Source organism: Perca fluviatilis, chromosome 3 (assembly GCF_010015445.1).
Source record: "Perca fluviatilis chromosome 3, GENO_Pfluv_1.0, whole genome shotgun sequence".
Lineage (NCBI taxonomy): Eukaryota > Metazoa > Chordata > Actinopteri > Perciformes > Percidae > Perca > Perca fluviatilis.
Genome location: NC_053114.1, coordinates 23,746,170 through 23,759,095, shown reverse-complemented (window position 1 = coordinate 23,759,095; position 12,926 = coordinate 23,746,170). Strand labels below are relative to the sequence as shown.

General features: G+C 41.7%; 1 protein-coding gene across 21 annotated transcripts in view; it reads left to right on the top strand.

Moving 5' to 3' along the window:
- tjp1a (tight junction protein 1a) overlaps positions 1–12,926 on the top strand; it is a 120,663-nt gene that overhangs the window by 78,139 nt on the left and 29,598 nt on the right. For all 21 annotated transcript variants that reach the window (XM_039796227.1, XM_039796223.1, XM_039796220.1 and 18 more), the window contains one exon: positions 12,396–12,452. In XM_039796227.1, the coding sequence (XP_039652161.1) occupies positions 12,396–12,452 (57 nt within the window). The remainder of the gene's footprint in view (positions 1–12,395; positions 12,453–12,926) is intronic.

Sequence of the window (12,926 nt, the reverse complement as noted above, 5' to 3'; positions counted from 1 at the left end):
TGCATGTGTTTGCTGTTGAGTGCTTGCCCTCCAGAAAGAGCTTGTGTGTGTGTCTCTTATAATGTGTTGTATGAGTGTACTGCTGCCCCACTCTTTCCTTTGGGTCCTGTAAAAAGGAAGATACAGCTACCGTGGATACAATTGCCCCAGTGACGGGGAGAGCTGCTGCCACAGGGTGGTGGTTCTATAAGTTGCCAGTGTAAGAGTTGATCCCGAAATGTTATTCTCAACTTTTCTCTTTTCCTCTCCTCTAATACATGCAGTCTACCCAGGTTTGGTTGCAGGGTTTTGACCTCTCTGCAGTACACCATGATGACATTTTAACTTTTTTAATTGTACGATAAAGGGCTTATATTTAAGTATTCCCGGTTGAAGTTGTGTGTGTGTTTTACAGTAGTGCCTGATAGTGTGACCTTGGTGTATTGAATAAAAACACGGTGAGAGGAATCCACCACTTGCCCTCTAAATCTGGAGTGAGACTCTTTTAGGTTGCAAGTCGTAAGATGAGGTGAGTATACTAGAATGAATTTTCAATAGTGTGAACAGGGATTTCTCTGGAAGCTGAAGCTATTTCCTGCAAACAGGAAGTGAGTGTTTTCCTGTGGGTGATGTGGCCGCTCTTGCTTACATCCTGCCTCAGGCTATCAGAAAAGAGCAGGCACACTGACCTAAAGCTTTGTCAGGATTTCACCTCACACTTGTTGTTATCTAGACACTTGCTGCTGCTAGCCCCATTGCTCAGTATCTTTACCTCAAACACAATCTTACGTTGGTAATGAATTGCTCTCTCTAAATAGCAGAAATATATATTTTTTTTCACTTCTCCCACATTTTCATCCTGTGTATTTTTGTCAAATACTGCATCTTAGACTTTGTATTTGATACACCCACTGTGTGAAACATTCCTGTGGTTCAGATGAAGGGAAGTTAGAAGAAGGGAGGTGGTGAGTAATGGCCTGCTGGACAACAGTTTCATTGGTAAAGCACGGTTAAGAGCTTGTATTGTGCTTCATCCAAACCTCCTCTCAGCTCATGACGTTACTCTTAAGATGACTCGTTGCCACCTACTGCTTTGTTAATGTTCTTTTTTAAGTTGATACAGTTAATTCTCTTGGATGAGAAAGAAACTAGAGGTATTTAGGGATGTGTTTGACAGCACTTCATTGTGTAGTCAATGCTGCCAACTGGGTATATGGGACCCAGGTCCACATGTTTGTGGCTGTTTTTGGCTGAATGCTTCCATTTCCCAAATGTTCATTAGTACTCATCAGCTGACTTTTCATTTGGTTGCAGAATGGATGGTCTTACAGTGCACTGATTCTTAAGATGTTAGCAGTGTGTACTCAGTTTGTGCAGTTTCTATGTAAATGTGAACATGCTTAATGACTACGGAGACTGAGAGGCATGTGTGAAGACTTGATTGCTTGACCTGACGCTATTTATCATAGCTTTCTGCAGCAGGTTATTATTGTCCATTTCATCACCCATTTTTCCAGTCTGTTCATCAGTATGCCCCAAAGAACTGGATTAGTCTCTGCCTTTGAAGAGCCCTAGTGAGTTGTTATCTTCTGTACTGGACTCTGTGTTATGGTGGGCCAGGCAGGGCCAAGCCTGGCTGGCTGTAACTTGAACAAAGAGGGCCTGTAGTGTTAGATTGTGTGTGTTAGATTGTGTGTGTTAGAGTGTGTGTGTGTGTGTTGTGTGTGTGTGTGTGTGTGTGTGTGTGTGTGTGTGTGTGTGTGTGTGTGTGCGCGCGCACATGTGTGTTTGGTGGCTGCTCTTTGTTTCCCAGCCCTGGGCCTTGCTGGCCAGAGCTCAAGTCTGACTAATATGGATGTATAAATACACTAGGCTGCCGTCAGTTTGTGCAACATCAAGCACACCATTGTTTCACACAACTCTGTGACTTCAGAGATAAACCGCATCCTTTGTTACCATCAGTATTTTTATTATTTCTTTACTCCAGAAAAAAACGTGTTCATGTTTGTTTTGGCCCGATATGTTCTGTGGTCTTTGCTTTTGCATGATCTAAAATGTTCCCGCAACAAAGTACATGAGATCACCAAATTACTATTTCACACTGAGCTAGCTACCTTTCCACACAGAAAATTCCTCTTTGTGGGTTTTTGTTTAATAAAAGCTAAGACCACATTGGCCTCCATAAGCCACATCCCATTTGAATTTGCTGTTGAAATTCACTCGGTTAAAGTGAATTGTTTGTTTTCTTCTCACATCTCAGTAAAACTAAGATAACACATAACTTGTGCTCTCTTACTGTCTGCTTTCTATCCTGCTTCAGTGTTTCCCATAACTACCTAGACACATTTTTACACTTCTTATATGTTAATTTAAAAAATATCAATCATAGATTATTCCTAAAATAATTATACATTATAATAAATTAATGTAGTGTTTCTAAAAATTTTAAATGTAACATTTAAGTGTTTTTCAGTTACAATTAGGGTTGGGTACCATTTTGGATTTTTACGATTCTGATGCCGAACCAGTACTTTTAAAACGATTCAGATTCCTAAATGATTCCTAAACCGATTCTTGAAATACTGAAAAATGACATAAAAGAAAGGCTTTTTATGGAGTTTTTTTTTTTTTTTGAAAATTATTTAAATTTAACAATATATTAATGTTTTAAAGTACTTAAATATGTAATAAGTAAACCTAAGTCACCTAACACACAGCTACAATAATTTAACAGTTACACTATTAAGAAGTAACAACAAAATAAATGTTGAGTTGGTATACCAACCAGCTTCAAACTTTAGCCGTTCTTTTGCAGAAAAGTGACCATATTGGCCTTCTCTGGCAAGATAGAACAGGCCTGCACAGGCGAAAACTCTCTCAGACGGTGTCCAAGAGGTCTGTACACACACAGGTAGGAGTTTGAAAGGGCAGACAATTTGGGGAGGCTGTCTCGCCTCCCCCACCACCATGCTACAGGCTCTTGTCCTGAACGATAGACTAGCAGAGCAAGTGTAATATGTTTATTAGCGATCACGTGCAGTCAGTGAATGGTTAATATGCTTTCACGTCCGTTTTGGTGAGCCTAGAGGGAAAATATGCCATTTTAAAAGTAGCCTACATTTACGGTAGCTAGCTAACGGTAGACTACAGAGAAAGTGGGATATTTTTTACGTCCGTTTCAGAGCATATACAAAAAGGCGTCTATCAGCAGGGATTGTAGAGTGCATGTCGGGGGAATAGCTCGGACACGCGCTTCACACCGCGAGCGGGCACGTGCGGCACTCGGCAGAAAAGGGAGAAAAGAAAAAAAGAGAGGCTGCCGCTGTCCAGAGCGACAGAGGGAAAATATTTCAGTCGGAACCGAAATGAGGAACCGAAATTTGCGTTCTAATCCGGTCCGAATACTACCGTTTGCGTAGGAACCGGTACCATAGTGGAACCGGGTTTCGGTACCCAACCCTAGTTACAATATTAGTGCTCAGACATTGATGGTGCAGCCCTGTATTGTGCCTCTTTATATAGCTAGGCTTTTTTTTCCGACCAAAAATGTTTTGTGCTGGTACTTAGATGAAACATGATTGAAAAAGGTTTGCGATCCACTGTTCTGGTTAATTTATTTTGGCCATTTGTGAACTGCGTTAAATTTTGTCTCATGCTTTGTGGGTGTGACTTTTTCTCATGTCCTCATCACCATTCATATCTATACAACCAATCAGTTTATTATTAAATTGTTTACAAGAACACAAACTTTCAAAGCTCGCGGGTGCACCAGATTGATGCATTGAAGTTTAATTTCCTCCTGGGGGAACGTTGCTCCCAGCCCCCCCCTAGAGAGTCTGAGGTTTAACCACCACAGTCTCACATGTTCCTGTGGGAAACACTGCTGCTTATACCTGACACTCAATCAGCCAGCCTTTTAATCATCAATTCACATTGCAGTGATTAATTACTACTAATACTAATTTAATCTGAGAGACTAAGCCGTAGACCCAGCAGAGTAATAGTCTAAGCAGCCTACGAGACGGACAGTTTCTCTCTCCTCAACGCTCTTGGCTGTCACCAGTTTACATTTTAAATTTTTACATTTTTGGGGCATTTTAGAGCTTTATTTATAGGACAGCTGAAGACATGAAAGGGGACAGAGAGGGGGAATGACATGAAGCAAAGGCCCGAGGTCAGAGTCCAACCCCGTGCTCACTGTGTCGAGGAATAAACCTCTATATATGGGCGCCCGCTCTACCACCTGAGCTATCTGGGCGCCCCCAGTTTACGTTTTATCTGTCATAAACACTGTAGCCTTCATTATTCTTTTGATAGCCTCTAATTTTGTGACAGAGCCTCAGCAGATATCTTTATCAATAGAGAATCTGTTTTAAGATAAAAACATCTTCCCTATGTAAGATACCTGATGGTACCTACCTATCATACCTCAGTCCCAACTCACAAACTATCTTATTTGTACTGTAAATCTGTCAAGTGCAAGGCTCTTTCCACTCACAAGCTGAACACACTCCTTTGCAACATTTAACTTACTAATATGTGTAATATTGTTATAATCCATTTAATGTATTAAAACCAAACTAAGCAACAGTGTGAGCAAATAATAGATTTTTTTCAGCCCTTTTTCATGTGATGGGACATGCGGCTGCAATATGCAAGCTACTTAAATTATACTTAATTATTTTTTGGGGCATTTTTAGGCCTTTATTGACAGGACAGCTGAAGACATGAAAGGGGAGAGAGAGGGGGGAATGACATGCAGCAAAGGGTCGCAGGCCAGAATTGAACCCGGGCCCGCTGCGTTGAGGAGTAAACCTCTATATATGGGCGCCCACTCTACCAACTGAACTATCCGGGTGCCCAATATGCAAGATATTTAACAGAAAATCTCTCTTTCTGTAATACAGCACCCACTGAAGTGTTAAATAGAAATGTAATTAAAACCATGCTATTAATCTACTGTCTCTTTTATGACTCATACACCTGATCTATGACCTCTTACTGGTACAACCATGTACAGTGCCTTGCGAAAGTATTCGGCCCCCTTGAACGTTTCGACCTTTTGCCACATTTCAGGCCTCAAACATAAAGATATAAAACTGTAATTTTTTGTGAAGAATCAACAACAAGTGGGTCCCAATTATGAAGTGGAACGAAATTCATTGGCTATTTCAAACTTTTTAACAAATAAAACTGAAAAGTGGGCGTGCAAAATTATTCAGCCCCTTTACTTTCAGTGCAGAAAACTCTCTCCAGAAGTTCAGTGAGGATCTCTGAATGATCCAATGTTGACCTAAATGACTAATGATGTAATAGAATCCAGCTGTGTGTAATCAAGTCTCCTGATAAATGCACCTGCTCTGTGATAGTCTCAGAGGTCCGTAAAGCCAGAGAGCATCATGAAGAACAAGGAACACACCAGGCAGGTCCGAGATACTGTTGTGGAGAAGTTTAAAGCCGTTTGATACAAAAGATTTCCCAAGCTTTAAACATCCCAAGGAGCACTGTGCAAGCGATAATATTGAAATGGAAGGAGTATCAGACCACTACAAATCTACGAACCCGCCATCCCTCTAAACTTTCAGCTCATACAATGAGAAGACTGATCAGAGATGCAGCCAAGAGGCCCATGATCACTCTGGATGAACTGCAGAGATCTACAGCTGAGGTGGGAGACTCTGTCCATAGGACAACAATCAGTCGTATACTGCACAAATCTGGCCTTTTATGGAAGAGTGGCAAGAAGAAAGCCATTTCTTAAAGATATCCATAAAAGTGTCGTTTAAAGTTTGCCAAAAGCCACCTGGGGAGACACACCAAACATGTGGAAGAAGGTGCTGTGGTCAGATGAAACCAAAATCGAACTTTTTGGCAACAATGCAAAACGTTATGTTTGGCGTAAAAGCAACACAGCTCATCACCCTGAACACACCATCCCCACTGTCAAACATGGTGGTGGCAGCATCATGGTTTGGGCCTGCTTTTCTTCAGCAGGGACAGGGAAGATGGTTAAAATTGATGGGAAGATGGATGGAGCCAAATACAGGACCATTCTGGAAGAAAACCTGATGGAGTCTGCAAAAGACCTGAGACTGGGACGGAGATTTGTCTTCCAACAAGACAGTGATCCAAAACGTAAAGCAAAATCTACAATGGAATGGTTCACAAATAAACATATCCAGGTGTTAGAATGGCCAAGTCAAAGTCCAGACCTGAATCCAATCGAGAATCTGTGGAAAGAACTGAAAACTGCTGTTCACAAACGCTCTCCATCCAACCTCACTGAGCTCGAGCTGTTTTGCAAGGGGGAATGGGCAAAAATGTCAGTCTCGCGATGTGCAAAACTGATAGAGACATACCCTGCGACTTACAGCTGTAATCGCAGCAAAAGGTGGCGCTACAAAGTATTAACTTAAGGGGCTGAATAATTTTGCACGCCCAATATTTCAGTTTTTTATTTGTTAAAAAGGTTTGAAATATCCAATAAATTTCGTTCCACTTTCATGATTGTGTCCCACTTGTTGTTGATTCTTCACAAAAAATCACAGTTTTATATCTTTATGTTTGAGGCCTGAAATGTGGCAAAAGGTCGAAAAGTTCAAGGGGGCCGAATACTTTCGCAAGGCACTGTATACGCTTTTATGGCTCATACACTCTTACATACTGCCCTCCCTTGCAAGGCTTACAATTAGAGTGTATGGGTGTGGATGTGTAGGACAGTTTTCAGAGGGTTTTAGATTTGGTTGAGTAAAATATGTTTTACACAAAGATTTACAAGTCCTTTGTCTTAGCTTGCTTTTGAATAGGGATTTGGTGTAATGGTTAACATTAATTTGTGCGTGTGTGAGAGATGGCAGGAGAGAAGGAAGCAGGGAATAAAAAGGAACGTCATTCAACATGTCATCCTCTACAGTTTTATGTGCCCTGTCCGTTGGTACTGTATATGTATGTTGTATAAGCAGCCCACAGCCTTGCTATCTTCCTCATTCTCCTCCCTCTCCCTGCCTATCAGTGCACCCCACAGTTCAAGGACAAGGCCACCTGCCTGCCTGACCGCCTGGTCACATGAGCCCAACACGCTGTTTTTCATAGTGTAGCTCCACCTATCTGCCTGGACTGTTGGATGAATGAATGGATGAACGGATGGATGAATATATCACAAAACACTTTAGAGGAATGGATGTGTTTGGGAATGTCGGGGGGGGGGCCGTGGTTAAATGGGTCAGGTCCCTTCACACAAAAGTGGCATTACTGTGGGAGTCGCAGGGGCAGACAAGGGAGGGGGAGGGAGGGGAAGCAGAGAAAGAGAGGGGGAACACCCAAGCCCTTTGCGCCAATTATGGACATAAATAACATCCACACAGAGCTGGCATGGAAATTAGGGTGAAAGGGTTAACTGTGTATTCTAGAGGTTCAGGCCAACTGAAAAGATTGAAGCACAAACACAGAATAGGAGACCTACAGTATGCATAGGTTACGGTTGCAGGCCTTTTCTTTGGTGTGGGATTCAGACTGAAAACAGACCTGTGTTAAAACAGTGCAGGGGGCTGCGCTGGTTGTGTGTCGTTTAGGTACCAGTGAACAATCAAATGTGATCCAGCATGTCCAGTTAATTTACAGATTGATGCGTTTTAAAGGCTTATCAGATGCCCAAACACTGCAGTTTGTAATACTCACTGCCAAGATTTTACAACTCTGAAAAGTTATTACGGCGACAACTATTTTATCTTTTGTAAAGAATTAAAAAAGTATATATTTTTATAGGAGAAATACAGCATTGTCATTACAAAGTAATCCATCAGGATTGTGCGCTTGCATATATGTGATGGGCAACGCAGCGCCTTGCCGAATGAGGTCACGTATCAGCAAAATTTAGGCTAGATTACCCTGCTTTGTTTTGCATGAGCTGTAATTACCTGCAGGTCACCACACCTTATTCTGGCCATTACTCTGACATTTAAAAGCTGTGACTTGTGTAAACCGAGGTTATTAGGGAACAAATTACTCTTAACAAAAATGTGAATATTCACAATATTGAAGTTTAGGGCTGCAACTAAGGATTGTTTTCATTGTCAATTAAAGTGATGGTTCGGAGTAATTTCACCCTGGGGTCCTTTGCACCATGACCTCGAGCCAAACACCCCGTAGCGTAACAGCTGATAACAGTAGCGTTATCAGCTGAATAGCTTAGCACAGGGGCTATAGGGATGGGAGGAACTAGTTGAGTAGATTACATGTTCCTGACTTTCGCTGTCTTTCCTTTAAACTATTGGGTAGCCAAATGGCAGGGGACCGAGAAGAGCAGCCCACGAGAGATCAAAAACTTTTCCACCGGGGGTCACCCTGTATCAGAAAGTCCTCATTTTGCTAATGGACCCTTGTTTGAAATGACCCCACTAATAATGCCGAAATGATACCAACGTCTACACTAGTATATATAGGTTATGTACTCCTAAAACAATGGATTGGAAAGTTTGTAAGTACACCAGAAGTTTATGTAAATAACACTTGGCTGCTGGCTTCTGCTCTCTGCTGTTGTTGTTGCTGCTGTAAGACGAGTGCTTAGGGACCATCTACAAATTACAACACCGAAAAGAGATGCAACAAAAATATTTTTTAATTTAACTTTTTTTTTAAGTAAGTGCTGTAGTATAACTAGCAGGAGACAAGTAATAATTGAGGTAAGTTTGGCGACATTACCTTATTTAATCATTAAATTAATAAATATTTTTGTTGTATCTCTTTTTGGTGTAGTAATTTGTAGACGGCCCTAAGCACTCGTCTAACTGCAGGTAGCAGCAGCGCAGCAACAGAGAGCGAAGAGAGCGAAGCGCAAGTGTTCAACTTCTGGTGTACTTACAAACTTTCCAATCGTTTTATGAGTACATAACCTGTTTGTACTAGTGTAGAAGTTTGGTATCATTTCGGGCATTATTAGTGGGGTCATATACGAGATACAAACGTGGGTCCATTAGCCTCTGCGCTAAGCTATTCAGCTGATAACGCTACTCTACGCTAACTCTCCCAATGTTAGACCCAGGTGAAAAAAGCTTCTGGGGGGTGTTTGGCTCGAGGTCATGGTGCTAAGGACCCTAGGGTGAAATTACTCCGAACCATCACTTTAATCTGTCTATTTGTTTGATGAATCAGTGAATTGTTTTTTTCAAAAGTTGTATGAAAGTAGTGGAAAAAAAATACCCACTACAAGTTCCCAGAGACCGGGATGACATGCTTCTTGTGTTCTGTTGGTAGCCCCAAACCCAAAAATATTACATTTATTGTCTTTTAAGATAAAGAAATGCAGCTCGCATTTGAGAAGCCGGAACCAGCAAGTGTTTGTCAAAATAGACAATTGATTTACGTTTGATCGAATAATTGACTCATAGTTTTATCTCTCAATCGGTCATTTAAAGTTACTTCTTATTTGAAACTCATAGTTTCTTTTTTTCATTTTTAGACAAATCTAAGTATCTAGGAAATCTGTCTTTTCTTATTTGTATTCAGTTTTGAATTTTACCCAACAAACCTACAGTATTATGTGTCTGGCCATGTCTATAAACACCAGACACTCTCATCAGCTGGCTCTTGCTCTGTGTCCTCATCACATGCCATTGGCAGCGTTGCAGTGTGAACCTGGTGTGAACTGTGTAGTTAGGTTAAGGAAAGGTGATGACAGTAATGATGATGTTGAAGATGATGAGTGAGATGGTTTAGGGATTAGATGATGATTAAGGGGTGAAGGAGTGAAATTATCACAATGGTAGGGTGGACAGATGACATGGTGTGTTATTTTAAAAAGCTGATAATAGAAGTTGTAGTAAATGAGCACCCTGCCACGTGTGGTGGTGTTTATGTCTTTTCCTTCCCCTGCCACATTGGACTGTACTCAGCACTCTGCCACAGACAGCTGTACCATCACTCCCTGCAGGCAGATGGACAGACAGACAGACAGACAGACAAACAGACAGACAGACAGGACAGGGCAGCAGTGTTGCTTCATCAGCTATAGGGAAGCAGAGTAAAGCTGTAATTTAAAGCTGGGGACATAGCACTCTGGCAGTAAAAAAAAAGAAAGAAAAGAAACTGTGCTTTGAGACACACCTTTAGGAGTCCGTTTGACTGAATAGTAGTGACATTATGACATTCAGGGGTTTTCCTGCATAGAGAAAATTTTGGCGACTCCCAAAGAGGTTTATAGCCAGCACCAAAGAAAAATCACCAGTGCCAAAACGTCAGATTTTCAGCAGCCAGCCTCCCTCTCATCCACAGCTGATATATTTTACACATGCGGCTGGCGCTGATAAGATCGCTAAACTGCATCGTTTTGAATAGAATGGAACAAGCGGCGTCGTTCCGCGCCGTCTTTCTGCTGTTCCCCATTCACGTAGCGTCACTTTTTTCACTATGAAGGACGTTAAACTCTGCAATTTATCCGCATGATTGTATTATTTTACAAATTAGCAGTAAAAGCGGTAGCCTATGTAAGTCAATCCTACATTTTTCAACTTGGGAGCAAAACGTGCTCCTTGGGGGAAAAAAAGTGAATATAAGCCCTGTTCATAGGCCTGCTGATTAAACAACTGGACTTTGGGGTCAAGTGTAGTCTATCCGGACCCATGTCCCAGATGTGGAAGCCCCCTTACTGGAATACTGAATATAACGATATTCCGTTATATTTTGAATTGTTACCTGCCACCAGAATTTTGTGATTTCCTTGCCATAAATATAGCCTCCTCCCCCCCCCAAAGTCCCATTCTGAGCCAGGAAAAACCGTGACATTCTTATAGTTTCAAATTGTGAGGTTTTTTTTTGTTGCATTTTTTGTGCTTCATGTGAAGTAATATAAAATAATAAGCCTATGAAAAAAGATCATGCAAAAAAGGAAACCTGTGTGATTTAACTGAATTGGATAATGACTGAAAGCAAAAGATGCCTGCCGGGCATCAGTTTAATCCAGTGTGGCAGGTCAGAGGAGCAGCTAAATACCTTCTTTGCTTCAGCTCTCTCAGATGACCCAGCCAGGAATAATATATGAATGTTTACTCAGTGTTGTGAACCTCAGTCAGTCTCTGCCAGCTGTTTACTCATGCTGCTGTCATTCATAATCTTTTGACATGTAGACTTTTAGGACTCCCTGACTTAGTTGGCCCAATAAGTAATAGTCTATCTTGCTGGTAGCTGAACATCAACTCTGTCTACTGAAACTGCACAGGATATGGAAACACTAAGGGCCTGATTTACTAACACTAGCGCAGTTTGCGCTGCGTCTGTTTATGCGAGTTCGGTAATAGCGCACGCTATGCTTCCACATTTTGCGTAGTATTTATCAACCCTGACACCCATCAGGCAATCAGCGTCTTTCTCCGCCCACTAGACCGTAAATTGCGCTGTAGCAAAGCGGTACTTGTGCTATGATACGGCTGAGTGCAGACTGCGATATTCCCACTGCTGATGCTATGACTGTTTGAAATGATCCTGATGCCAATATTTGTAATGTAGCGAGGAGTTTAACAACTGCTGGAATGGGATGTGAACGCTGAGTGGGAGATACAATTTCATCTTTGATTTCTTCCAGTAACTCTAATATTGCATGGCTGCTTGATCTGTAACGCTAAATGATGTTGTGTTCACTGACCAAGTGTGATTCTTGTGTTAAAATATTTTCGCCGGCCCCCCTCGTCTTCGTCTTGCTCAAATTACTGTTGCCATTTCACCAGCGGCGTAAAGGTCTACGGAGGAAACTCCGTCGCGCCGCTGGTTTAGACCTGATTTAAAGAGGCGGGAAATTTCCCCCGCCAGAATAGAGGCGCTCTTACTGACAGTCTTTGTAAATACCACGGAATATATAATTAGGTGCACTTTGCGCTTATCCTCCCACCTTTTGGGGTGGAACCCCCATTCTCCCACGACCCTCCCACGACGCATATTGAAAGCGCAAGCTTCTCTTCTCGCTCATGTGGCAGAATCTGCGATTTTACCCAAGTGCGCCTTGCTTGTAAATAGCCCGCATCGGTTACATCAGTCTTTGCGCCCAATTAGCGCCTGGAAACAGGCGCAAACGGCTTGATAAATCTAGCGCTAAGTGTGCATGTAGTTTTTAGACTGTCATTCTTATCTAAAGCTAAATATAAACAACGTTTTGTTTGCACAATTTTAGGACTTAATGGCATTTTGGGTGTAGGTATGTCTTGAACGCTGGTTAAATGTGCCTGCATTAAGTTAGTACTCTTTCACACACAAAAGAACAAAACACGGGTAAATACATACATAATAAAAAGTCAAAATGGACTGCAATATATGGACAGGTATTTCTAATTCTTTGTCTACAAGTCTACAAAGACAGTATTTGTTGCAAAATTATTGTAATATTTGAATATGTACTATTGATCGTTTCCTTCTGGTTTCTTGCGTTGCAGAGTGCAGCGATGGAGGAAACGGTGATATGGGAACAGCACACAGTGACCCTTCACAGAGTAAGTGTTTACAACCACTATTTACATCCCCATCTACTTTACATCCACTCTCCCCTTTCTTCTTTTTTGTCTTTTTCCCTATCTGCCTGTGTTTGGCATCCTAATCCTGAAATATGTCTTGTGTGTTCTTTACTTTTTCATCCCCGTCTCTCTGCCCATCCATCTCGCTTCTCTCTCTGTACTGAGAGGGCCAGCTGTAGCATCAGGATGTGTGGTAGTGAAACAATAGTCAAGGAACCCAGATGGCAGGAAACAAGGCTAAGGAAGACTCAAATCAGCATTCACATCCTCACTACTTCATTTCACTTCCTTCCTGTTGGCAACATACTTTTCTCCTTAACCCAACTCCAGGGAATGAGGGGATGATGGCTTTAGTCCATGTGCTTTTTGTCCTGTGTAAAGTCACATGTAATTATGATAGATTGTACCGGTGCACATAACTGATTACCCCCTCTGGCACAATCAACATTATAA